The following is a 13805-nucleotide window of genomic DNA, read 5'->3' as shown; positions in this document are numbered from 1 at the left end:
CAGGCTGAAGTTGCGAAAAAGCCAAGAGAAGCACCAACGAGGGAATGTTGCGAGATTTGTTTGTCGTCGCTAATGAAGTAAACAACATAACACCATCGACTACTCTTGCACATCAACACAGATATGTCAATATTAGATAAATCAGCACATCTTACACCAACTATGAAAATGTATATTCCTTTGTAAACCTAAGCACTGTACTAACCAATTTGTTGTATTTTAGTTTTTTTTTTTTAGAGCGACATACCATGTTCCTATTTACTTTTCAAGAGATATAAGAAAAAGTGAGGTTATGTTCATTAGGATGGATTTTAATAACTCAAAATGTACTTCGTAAAACCATAGATAAAACAAACTACCTTAGTAGATTTCTCATCCTTATGGAAAAAACTGAAGACACAAGCTGAAGCCAATTTTGTGTTAGTTCTGTCCGGTGCACTGTAGAGGTCGTGTTTCGTTTACAATTTGTTTCTTGTTATATCACCTTTAAAGCCGGTTTAACCAAATAAAACTCTATAATCATAACCATAATTATAATCATAAACAATAACTCGTAGCCTAGTTATATAATCAAACAGTAAAGCACTAATCATTAAATTAATTCTAAAATAATAAAAAAAGTTTTGTCGACACTAAAGCCCAGTGTCACCGGACATGAACTAGACACGAAAAAGAGCTTCAAAATTTGCAATGGGATGAGAAGTCTACTTAGGTTTGGTTAGTCTATGGTAAAACCATAGAGAGTGGGATAATGTATTACTGTTCTTTGGCGGGTTGTGATTGTGTCAATAAAATCATGCTTGATACGAATTTCACATAAATAAAAATGAATGGAAATTGGACAAGTATATACCCCTCAAAGAAATTGGTATACAATCCCAATGTAACCGGGCATGAAACAGACATAACAAAGGCTCTAAATTTTAAAATATGATGAATACTGTATCCAAAGTCAATGTCACCACTTTAAATATTGTTACTACTGCTTGTTTTTGTTTATAAATGCCTATTTTTATTCGTTGAAATGATTCCAAATTTATTTAATTACGGTAACAAAGTCAAGTCCCGTGTATAAACCAGAAAGAGGTAACCTTTAAATTGTCTTAAGCTGATTCACAAGAATGATAAATATCCATAACATTTCTATCCTAAAAAATTATAGTCTCCAAAAGTCAATAGATTGATCCCATACTCTATACCTGTCATCATGATTTCTCACCCATCACGCAACTTTCATAATTATGTAAGTTAATTTTTTACATAGTAAGTTACATGAAATTCACCAACTACAAGTTCCACTTTTACCAACTTACAGTATTTATCTTAATAGTGGATATTATAATTGCGTGTGCTGGCAATGCGACTGTCCGCGCACGCAATACAAGTTGCGCAGTTCGGCGCGGGGAGGCGCAGCCGCAGCCGATCCAAAAATTATCAGTAAATGCAAATTAGTCCTGACGGAATTATACGCTTCGGCACGCTCGAATCTGAGGAATAACGGAGGCTGCAACTGGTCATCTAACTGATAGACATTCCGATTGGAGACAAGATTGTGACAATTTGGATTTTGTTCTGTAGGAATAATTTTGTACTCTCAATTAATAATATCAAACGTTACGCGCCATAATAGGGCTTAAGGCCTTTAAAGGTAAACATTCATTTATGCGAATGTCTTTTAAAATAGAATAAAATTAATACAGTTCAGCTTTTATTCAAAAAGGATAAAAAAATATTATTCATCATTGCATTTTCCTTTGAAATATTCAACTGTAAATTGACGTTCGACGAGATGCAAAGTCGGTAAAGCGGGGTTTTAAGGTTTTACTTTAAACGTTTTTCAAAAATTTACTTGGCCATAGTTGTCAGTGATTAGTATATATATTCAATGTCCATCGTTTAATCCTTCCTCCACCTGTCTTCGCCTTAGAATACACGCAGTATTAAAACCACCCCTTCTTGATTTTAGCTTAGTTCAATCATAAACAACTCCAACACACTATTCACTACAGTTGCAGTACAAATGCCTACCTTCAACTAGTGACGTCAGCAATGTAACATTTGCAGCTTTTCTTCTCCCCGCAGGCAGGTTGAGACCGATCTTCTCTAGCTTTTCCCTCAGCAGCCGTCCGCCATTTTTCGATTTCGCTCTGAAATAAAGGAACAAAATATTGAATATTTGAAGAGATGTGTTTAAGGATCCAATATAATTAGACGTTCTAATGTGTGTATGAATAAATGAATTATGTCAACAACAGTTTTGACAAAAATTGCTCTTGATAAGTTTTGGTAGTGGCAAGTCGTAAAGAAACGGGACCTTCAAATAAATGGGGTTTATCAGCGTGCTAGGTATACAAAAGAGCCTGCCATCAATTAAAAAAGAATGACAAGGGCCCGAAACTAATTTAATCACATAGAGTATTGTTTATTCTCGATCAAGAAACGTTTATCGATCTCATTAGTCAGGTTTAATTATGGGAATATACATGACTTTTGGAGATTACATTGCTTTATCACCGATTATAAAAAGTTCGAAAACTGTTAATAAAGTAGTTTCCACAGTATAAAATCCGAGTGGCTTAGAATAAAATAGGGGCGGTTTCTTATTTACATTGTCTATATCTTTCTTATGGAAACCTAAAGGTAGTCTTGCAGTAAGTCTCCAAGCATACTGCAAGCATATCCGAACTCGGCTGCAGTAAGTCTTGCAGCCTACAGTTTTCATCCGAATAAATACGTCATTTATGCTCACAATAAAACAATTGCATTAAAACCAGTATATCATTAGCGATTCTCAAACTACACGCATAATATTTAAAGAACATTAATCTTTTCCAATTAAAACAAAAGACGGTCGTTTGGAGGGAGTATAAGCTGGAACGCGGGAGTCAAATGACCTGATTATTGTAAGCCGGTGTAATGGTAGCAGAGCGGGAGCGAGAAGGTGAAATCTCGCGGGCAATTATAGAAACAAGGAGTAACCGGCACGTTCCGCGGGTAACTGCCGCGTTTTGGCGCCAAAAGTCACGCGCCTCTCCGACATTGGTGATTATACTCGATCGTCTTACAAATTAAAAACAGCGCGAGCAAATGATTTTGAAACTAGTACAATTTAGTCATGAAGGGTCCCTGCTCAGAAATGAATCTCTAATGACGTGTTTTTGTTCAATTGTTTTGTGTTTTGAGTAAACTGTTCAGAAACACGTATTTGGGCGGATTTTTATTCTACTTTTTTAGTTCGTAAAAAAATATTATAGCATTAAAGTAGACACAAATACTGCAATATTTTTGTACAAGGCTTAATGGCCTTTGGTTCTACCAATTCATCGGGCTTGTTAAGTATAAACCACAGTTTATAAATTCCGAAACATGTCTTATATAGATTTGAATGACATCCACCTTGATCATGTACCTCTCATTGACAGTGTCGAAACTTACTTATTACGTATAGATAATTTTAATATATTGTTATAAAGAGTCAAATATGGCGTAATATGTCATTTATCCTTAACTGTATGATCTGTGAAGTAAGGCCATATTGCTAGAATAGTGTTAAATGTACCGCATTAGTTTTGCGATAAATAAACATGTACGAGTAAATAGGTATTTATAAAGGGGTCTCAATATGCCTAACATGACAAATCTTCCCGAACATAAGTTACAACCGGATCCACATCTTGTTTGGACATTCTTTGATGTACGTCAATAAAATGTAGGCTACATACCCTCTAGTAAAAAACACGACCGGCGGAGAAAAAATGAAATGATATACCAACTTTCAGAAAGACAATAATTCGTATAACTAATCCACGCTAAGGATCAATTAGTAGTGTTATAGTCCAAAAATGTATAACAACCGTTGTACTTACAGTCGTAAATACTTTCAATTTGTCATCACACCCGTAGCTATTCAGATACCTTTTACAATAGCCAAAATGTCAAAACCATAAACCATATACTAAATTTTGAAAAAGGCGAGCAGAACAGCGATCGGTCGGTAGTTAGCGAGTTCATTTTTCTCGCAAGCCGCACCGTGTAGTTTGATAGACCACAAACCCGATGTGTGCTCTGAGGTGAAGTATGATTGGTTCGTGACGGACCAAAGGTTACTCGCAACATATGCAACGGATCAAACGAGACTGGTTGTCTTCACGTCTTTGTCTCGTTGAAAACGAGGGGTGATCGATAAAACTCTCCCCGTACAGTTGCGAAAGTATGTGTGTCCTTAACGTGATATTCCTCTGTGGGAGGACACGTTTGATTGTAATGTCGATTTTTAATGATACTGAAATCACTATAGGTATGGTTTCGAAATCCTAAAAAATTAAAGAATAAACATTTTCCAAATTACAAACCTCCTGAGGACTCCGCCGAGGAGGGAGGCGTTGAGACACTCTGGAGGTGACAACCTCCTCTGGACTTCGCCCACCGTGACCTTGTACTTGGAGGTGGAGGAGAGCAGCGAGAGCCTTCCTGGGACGCTGCAGAACACGTCCGACGGCGAAGACACCCCTGGAACAACAAGAGTTTGTTGGATAAAATGAAGAGGAGATAGTATTACAAAACTACTTAATTTCTACTTTGTGAATCTCCAAAGTCCAAGTGTTCACAGCAGATTGCAGGATCTTCATCTTCGGGAGATGGTCAAGTTTTTAATGAGATTTTACATATTACACCCTTCGTTTTTGGGACATGACCAACTTGATGAACCCGCGATAGTTAGTGTTGTGGACGAAGTAAAAAAATGATGATCATCAATTACATTATTTCTACGAAGAGAATCTCCTACATCAGAATTTCCAGAGTAAACTAAACTATCTTCGTCTTCGGAAATTGTGTGTTGAATTTGAGAGTATTTGTTCTGTATATGAAATAAAAAGATATAGTGATGAGCATTAAAATCATAATTTATATAAAATAGTTAGTTTTCAAGGTAAGATTTTTCGGGGTGAATTATTATCAAACCACTTGTACCTTCGGCTTCTAGGAGACAAATTGTTAAATCTGCTGGCGTTACTGTTGTCGTTAAAAAAGAGGAGGCATTTTGTTTTTAAGTTAATGATATAATTTGGATCTGTATGGGGAGATTCAAACTCGAGATTTTTAGAGTAACTTTACTTTACTACATAGACTGCCAAACATTTTTAGTCCAACTTCCAAACCGGTAAAACGTATTTTCCCTAAATAACAGCTATTTCCAAAACACTAATTTAGCTACAACGGGATGTTCCAAATTTGGCAATTTTGAAAAGCGTTCGCAAATCGGTCGAAGTAGAGCGCGTTGTAATCGCAATCATAATGAGGCGATTAGTAGTAATGTGAACTGACGGAGTACGCATCTTGCTGCACAAGGGCGTCCGTAATGGCGGCCAGTAATTCTAATTACTTAATGATAGGTTGGGAAACTGGAGGTATGTTTCCCTCGATAGTTTCATTAGTCCACAAGTGTCAGAATGTCTTCATAATATCCCGTTACCTGTGCTACACTTGTCTATTTAGTAAAACAGGTATTAAACGCCGTGTCCTTGATTGCACTACACGCAAACCGTTCATGGACGTTTTTAAATTATTGAAAATAATAGCGGTAAATAAATTAATGTGAAGTGATTTTTATGGTGGGTGGAAAAAATTAAGTTCACGCAAACCAAGGAGCTCGTTGTCCTTTTTCGGACCTAAGAATGTAGAGCTGAACCCCCGAAGTCTCTCGTCCCTTCGTCTACCATCTGATCTCTTACGACACTTATGTTGGTATATCCCAGTCTTCGGGTGGCAACCGTGTAGATAGTTTCGGACGCAATGTAGCTGTATATTCTCCAAGGAACAGTCACAGGACCCAACTGTTCCTGAGCATTGTGCTTTCAATAAATGATTTCAAAATGAGTAACAAAGTAACATAGATAATGTCACACTTCATTCTACACTCAAGCTTCACTCATATTTGGGCTAAAATACGCAACTAGGTGGCATCCCCACCTGTTGATGATAATGATACTGTAATAATGAATCTATAATAAAGAATAATGGGTGATACTAATGAATAAAATAAAAAAAACTTTTCGTTACAGAAACATATGAAATATTAATACTAAATTCTTTGTGATATACTATAAACATAAACATCTAGACCTTCTAATTGAATTTTCTGTAATAAAATTATGTCTAGACCAAGATGAGTCTAGACTTGAGCAAGGAAAGTAGATCACTCCACGTCAATCAATAGGTTTGAAAGGATATCAAAATGAAAAATGTTTGGCCCAATCAATATCAAGGGGTGATGGGGGACCTTATCACAAAAGTAGAGCAGGAATTTGAGGGGATTCAGAAGGGGTGGGCGAAGCTATTGTGTTATATCAGAAATACAACTTGGTAGTGAGAATGTTATTTGGTATAAAACTGTCGACATGTTTTAGAGTATCAAAGTTGGCAAATTAAAATAACCGTGTTCTTCCAAATAAACATTTAGCCTGTGATAAGTAATTGTCCCTACCTTTTAATAAGTAAAAAAATATTCTAAAGGTAACAACTAAGCTGTAACGTAAAAAATATAAAATAATTAATCCTTGGGTAAAATAGTTTATGACGGACCGAATTTAGATTAAGGAGATATCGATAGTACCAAATTGTCGGAGTGAAGATTTTTTATCATTCCGAATAATTAAATTCCATATTTTGTTGATCACTATAATTTAATATCACTAAAAATAATTAGTAATCTAACAGTAGCAGTTTCCGTTATTTCTTTGTATTACAGACTCTGAATCAAGATCCTTAAACTACAAAGTGTTCTGTGTCAAAATTATATTTCCTCCTTTAGTTTGAACATGATAGATTATGTAACATGGGATGCAGTGTACCCATACTCAAAGGAATGGAATACTCGTAGTCAATTGCATTCAATTTAAATAACACCTAACTTTTCCTAGAGTTCATCATCAACTTCTAACCCACATTACCTTGCCCTAAATAACGTACAGGTACTGACAACTTCCAAACACCTCGCAAACCGTGGACAATGCCTAGTAAAACCTCCAAGGCGAGGTCCGCCCCTAAACACAGTTCGGCTAATTTTACCCCCCCCCCCCCCCCCGTGGGGTACGTTGTCATGCTAATGCTACGCCGGCTGTACCCCGGGACCAACGATGACTTTATGACGGAATAATACACTACGACCCTCCTCTAGCACTCGTGAGTACTGGGAAAATATAAAAAATTAAATTAGGGTGGATTTGTACATATTCGAACACAATAGGTTACTTTTGTAATATGAAACGGAATACACGTAAATTTGATTGCCATAGATGACCATATGAGTGTGATTCTTTGACAACATACAAGAGTGTTAACTTTGAACGCTTCACATGGTTTTATACAATTTTTTGGCTTCAAGCTTTCAAAATCGAAGGTTGATGCAAAATAGATGAATGGTCTGGTAGGGGATTGATTTGCTTAAGGTAAATTTAAATATTAAAAGGCTCTATTAAACCATATAGGATTACTTCCTCTCTAAATTCATGAACTAATTGTGTGGAGCGAGCGAAGGGAGCGAAACTCTTATATACTACACTCCTGCTTTTTGTTTTACAAAAGGTCCTCCTGAACGGGTCAAGCGATTAGCACGAAATTTAGCGTCCTTATAGTAAGATCTGAAATGATACAAATTGGACTTGGCTTTCTTCTGTGTGCATTTAAACTTTAAAGATATTATAACAAGGTCCTTAAGGGATAATTGATTTCCATGACAGTGAAGCAAGGTAACAAAAAAGGGTAAACAAAGGCGTCGTAACATATGGTAATTATAAGCAATTTATACCAGTACACTACACATACAAAACAAAAGGAAAGCACAATCGGATTAATAACGTTGAGCATAGGTTAATATAATACTTATTAGTTATTAGAGCATAATATGCTCTAAATGTACCATTGACTTTAAATGCCAAAAAGATATCACCTTTTGGATACTGTAAGTAGACACCTAATTCACGTGAACAAGATTGAGCTTTGAATTTGGATACTGCAAGTAGACAATAAACATCCCATTGACGTAAACCAGATGTACCATTGACTTTGGGCATAGATTAAACATGCTTTGGGTACTGCTAATGGTCGTCCCTTTTATGTGATTCCAAGCCTATTCGGAACGATCGGGTCGTAGATAGATTTCTCAAAGTATTGGATGAATAAGCTTGCTCCGCTCAATATTGCAAGCAGTGGACTGCGTTGTAAACCTAGTTACACTCTTGTTGAGTGCATTATTTATTACTCTAGATCGCAGCTAGACCTACATGGATTTTGGAAAAGCCGACCATGTTTTATTGGCGTTAGATAAATCCTAGACTTCTCATCCCATTGTAAAATTTGAAGCTTGTTTTTCAAGTCTAGTTCATGTTGGTGACACTGGGCGTCAATGACGACAAAATTTTGTGAACTATTTCAGGTTATTTTATGATTTGTTCTTTACTGATTGGTTATATAACACGGGGACGAGATATTGTTGAGATTAGATAATTTTATCTGGGTAAAAGAGTTTTTGCATAACTCAAATAACAAGAAACAAATTGTAAACAAAAACACGATCCTAGCGGCACCAGATGGAACTAACATTAAAATTCAGCTAGTCCATAAAGGGTTAAATTTCTAGGTATCACATATGTATGTTTAATCTATGATAGAACAATTATATAACTAAATGAGATATATTTGCTTCACTGTTGGATGGAATATATTTTAAAATTCTACAGTTTCTTAGGACGACCTCTCCAACAATTTCTTACGAATATTATGAAGATAAAGGAGTTTATGAGGCAAGCAAACGGTTGTTCCGTAAATTTCGTAACTTTTCAAAGTTTATGAGTTTTACTTACTTACTGTATTGCTAAAGGTATAAAAAATAGAAGAAAATACTGTAATACTTTAGAATGCGGACTACTCGTTTGCACTATCAAACGGCAGGGGTTCTCTGCGTACAACGTTATATTAATTTGTACAACCCTTAGTATAGGAATATAGAATAAATAAAGTTAACAGCATTGTTTAGTATATGGTAGGAATATTGGTTTAACTGTTATGGGAGGGGATAGTTTTATAACGTAAAGAAGGCAAGCTTTGATATTTAGGATACTATACTGCAAAAATGTATGATTAAGGTTTTTAGATCTATCTAAGAGAGTTAGCTTTTATTTCCATAAATTATTATTCACGACAACAATATTAACTACATGCGTGAATAGATAAATAAAACTAACCATCGATATTGCTAATTATACACACTTATCAACATAAACAAATTATTTTACATTACATACTCTTTGTCGCAGTCATCATAAGTGGATACGTAAACCTAGAAAAATATATGAAACATTTCCTTATTTCACACCCAAAATACAATTGAAAGAAATTAATTTTTGAAACGTTTCGAATCCGAGTGATAAACGGGGGAAACGCCGATTGAACCGGAAACGTCGTGGGGTGAAACGCAAAACACATGCAAGGAGCAACAATCTACGAAAGTTCCGGGGAATAATTGGGGAGGAAATGAGGGGTGGAGGGGGGAAGTGTGGTGAAGATGCAGACACGAAGTTTAAACTTCGAAGTTTGGTGGTTTCATTGAAAGAGAGGTTCGTATGTGACGAGCCAAGATTATTCGATAGTTCAGGAATGTATATGCTTATTTTTCAATATGGGTTTATTGATATTTTACAAAATAATACAAATCTCTTTTGCTTTCTTGATTTTTTTTTATTTCCCGGAGGTAGCGGCTGCGAAGAAGCCGAAACCAGCAAAAGCTGTTTCAACAGATTTTGAGGTTAGGTTTAACTCTGAATTTTCACTATTTCAGAGATCTTGGCATTAAACAGAAGAGAAGTAAAACGTGACAATATGAACTTGTATATTACAAGAATACACAGATTCAAATAAAATCAAGTGACAACGTTGAGGCAGACCAGAACTTTGCTTTAGGACTACTGCAGACTAATTATGCCACTACTGAAGTGACGGCTCACTTAAATAAATAATTATGGCATTACTAAAGTTATTTAGGGGGGTTTTAGGGGCATTTGACATCAATGCCTCAGTTTTCACACTACATGGTTGAAAACATTTTCGCAACTACGCACTAGCTGTTACTTTCAATTAATGATAAAAACAGGCATATTTAATGGAAATGTTATGTGGGTTTTGTCCGAAGTTTCATTGAGTGCTGCAAAGCTCGTGTAAACAGAATAATAAAATTGAAATTAAGTAACAATTTTGAGCACTTTTCTTCAAAGAAATTGTTCTGGAATACAGTATTGCATAATTGACAATAAACATCAACAATGGAAATAGTTTTTGATCTTTATTCAAACGTGGACTAATTTATTGCAAATAATTGAGTTAATACCGACTTTGAGACAAAAGAGTTAAATTTTTAACATTTCTAATGGAATAGAGAATACTTGAATTAAAAAATCTAGAGCTATCGACATTTTTAACCCTCGTGACAATGTGAGCCCTTAGGCGGCCATCAAAGTGGCTCTATCCGCATTAGAGAGCATGCGGGTGTAAGAAGCAGATGGGGCAGTATCCACGGAGGGAGGGGGGTTAAGGGCAATGAGACATAAGTAGCCAATGATTCAGAGGCGACCCGCCGCGTCCGCCATTTCCAGATAAAACGCAAATCACACTTTCAATTTGGTCATGAACCAATGAGGGTTGCCCCGAGGCGGCTCCGATACAAATCAATTTCAACGGCTGATGAAATCCTAATTTGGCCCTTTTAATGGGGGTAAAGAGCGTGTGATTATAGGGCTTGTTAATGGCTTAATGCGCACAAGGGCGGAGGGTAACACCTCCGTGGGTCGTGGATGAACCGCCTGGCTAGTTCCGTAGAGGTTCTCTAGAATCTACAGCATGGCAACAGCTATCTACCACACGGACCTAAGTGCTCTACAGCCTATACAGTCCACTACCTAGCCGCTAGAAATATGCCTGAACTACTATAGCGAAAATTGGGATTTTAATAAGTGAAAAGACTTTCCATGTAATGAACAAATTTTAAGCAAAAAAAGTGGTGCAATCTGTTGAGATGGTCACCAACTAATGACAATATTCTGTGTTAAGTGATAACTCAATAAGCAGTTTGCTACGATACTGCATTGGTTTTAATTAATATTCAACCCAATACAACGGTAAAATCTGGTGAGATGGTCCTGAACTTCGTCTTATTTTCTGGCTTCAAAATTTCATATCACATGGGAGGTCTATTCTGTGTAAAGTCAATGATAAGTGGCACTGGCATAAGTAACAGCTGATCTTAGTAAATATAGTAAACAAAGCTACTCTTGTCGTCTCACTCCATTATTAAACCACCCTGATTGATTGAATGGAGGGTTTTCACTTAAAACTCTAAAGAGTCTAAAGAATGAGCTTGTAATTGGAAAAAGAAGTAGAGTCCATCTGCATGAGCAAGCTGTACAAGTGTTAGCAAAACGGGAGTGCCGATGGAGACCTGTGGGGGTGTGTGCGTTTGAAGGGACTTGACCTGGTCTCCATCGGCACTTCCGTTTTGCTAACACTATATACGATTAGTCAATGGAAAACTGATGTATTGAAATTGAGTCTTGAGAATGTATTTTTACAAACAAACTAAGGCTAGTATTTGGTGGAGTCAAAATACTTACTTTTGAGGAGAGGCAGGTCACTAATAAAGCCCGTGTCGTCGACGTTGGTGTTCTGAAAAAAAAATACATTTTAGTAAATTTGCATTTACTTGTCAGGAATTGCATTGCTATACGTGCAAGACCCCAATTAATTGTAAATTTTAGCCTTGTAATTTGTGTGGTCTTATGGTATGGTCTTGACGGCCATTATGGAATGACATCATCATAGCAACCTTTATCCAAAGATACTATAAAGGCTATAATCCAGGCACGTGATCATGGGTATTTTCATTTGCTACAAACGAAGAACGTCACAGATATTCCCATCCAAATCTTCTATAATACGGATACAGTTTTCATTAGCTAAGCCCGTCAAGACCTTGTAAACGTCCTTACATGTCTCATAGGATTCCCTAAATCGTCATTGCTCAACAATTGAGTTGGTGAAAGTTTAGTGGTTATTAATATAACGCTGGAGAAAATGTGTGCAAACATTTCAGCAGATATTGAAGTGTACCTTCGTGAATCACCATTAGGTCTAGGATTTTTGATCTATTTGAAAGATACTTTGTTGACTCTTAAACTAATTGTTTAGATTGGAGATTACTTTTATATTTTTGACGGTTAAGGATGACTCCAATTTTCAACACAGTCTACAATCATTTTACGCACCGCAAATTAAGGAAATGTATTTAATTTTCATGTATACTGGAAATTATTTATTATAGTAAGTTAAAAAAAAAAAAATTGATGAATATTTGATGTTTTTCTATCCAAGCATTAACTACAGTAGCCAAAATAGCCGTATTCAATAACGAATATCTTCACTTGCGATTATTAAAAAAAATATAAACTTACAATAAATTTATACATATGAAATAAACAAATACACATTTATTAAAGTAACTAAACATAACAAATGTATGACTCAAAGAGAGGCATAGACGTTCTGAGCTTCCGAGCAACTTAATAGTTATGTATAAATTGAGACCACAAAAACCAAATCCGAGGCCACAATCACCTCTGTAATGATCCTTATTTCTAACCTACAAAATCATTTCTTTTACGTTTTGTATTTCAATCTGAGATCGATTGTAATATTGTACTCTATGTATTTTGAAGGAGATAGATCGATTAAGTATAAATCTTCTAGAACCCGGGACTACGACTCTTCTCATCATCAGTATCGATATATCGAATTGCCTAATCGACAGAATTGGTAATCGAATAACGGGAAACACCAAACACGACGGGGACATTTTTTACCTGTATCGATATATCGAATAATCATCCAACCGACAATCATACTTAACATACATGGCGTATCCATAACACCACATAAACGACACATTCGATTGCTTGTATCGAATATCGACTGATCGACATCTTGGCACCCGGGAGTCGCCTAAAACAAAACCGTGGCCCAACTCTTCTGATTGCCAGTAGACCCAATTATTGGGTACAAAAGGGTTTTGTTCGTTCAAATTACCTAATCTAAGACCGGACCTTTCACCGCGCAGCCGCCTCGACGCTTCTGTGTGGCAGAGAACGAGATACGTTTCGAGATGTATAAGATGTGAAATTATTGTGAAGGATGTGTTTTTGAACACCTTCTAATTTTTGGTTGAACTGTCTGTTCAATCGTGTAGAATGTTAGACATACACATTTTTGTAAGTTGTATTTCTCAAAGAAAACAGTTGATTTTGTCGACAAAATTACACTACATTATGTTTAAAAAATATAATATAATGATTTCTCTTATGTCTTTGCCTGAACTTCGCACCTGGTATATTTTTGCCGTCAAAAGCGTCGTCAAATCAAATGCAACGTCATGAGCCTAATCATAGAACGTCTCACTTCAGAGATAGGGCAAACTACCTTGCAGTCAATGGGAATGAATGACGCGAATGACACAAAAACTGTAATAGAGTATTTTGTTTAGGAAATTTCGAAATCTAAAAGTGTAATATATCTGTTATTGTTTGATTAGAATGTGATTAAGGTTATTCATAAAAGTAAACAACCAAAATTTAGTTTTCTTACGAGAAAATTTGACTTTATAATGTAATTAAGAAATGGAGAGTTTATTGAAATATAAACCCACCCTCCTTCAGCATTACTACTAAGTTAGATATTCTTCAATAGTTTTGGGAACGTTAGGTTGG

General features: G+C 36.0%; 1 protein-coding gene across 2 annotated transcripts in view; it reads right to left on the bottom strand.

The window, feature by feature from the left end:
* Nucleotides 1-13805, bottom strand: part of LOC129004841 (transcription factor AP-2-epsilon-like) — a 114365-nt gene that overhangs the window by 15107 nt on the left and 85453 nt on the right. For both annotated transcript variants that reach the window (XM_054433498.1, XM_054433497.1), the window contains 3 exons: nucleotides 11661-11712; nucleotides 4353-4509; nucleotides 2029-2147 (listed from right to left, as the gene is read on the bottom strand). In XM_054433498.1, coding sequence (XP_054289473.1) covers nucleotides 2029-2147; nucleotides 4353-4509; nucleotides 11661-11712 — 328 coding nt within the window. The remainder of the gene's footprint in view (nucleotides 1-2028; nucleotides 2148-4352; nucleotides 4510-11660; nucleotides 11713-13805) is intronic.

Source organism: Macrosteles quadrilineatus, unplaced genomic scaffold (genome assembly GCF_028750875.1).
Source record: "Macrosteles quadrilineatus isolate MER2022 unplaced genomic scaffold, UCM_ALF_1.0 Scaffold_11__1_contigs__length_5352618, whole genome shotgun sequence".
In the NCBI taxonomy this organism is placed as follows: Eukaryota; Metazoa; Arthropoda; class Insecta; order Hemiptera; family Cicadellidae; genus Macrosteles; species Macrosteles quadrilineatus.
This window is presented reverse-complemented; position numbering and strand designations above follow the sequence as displayed.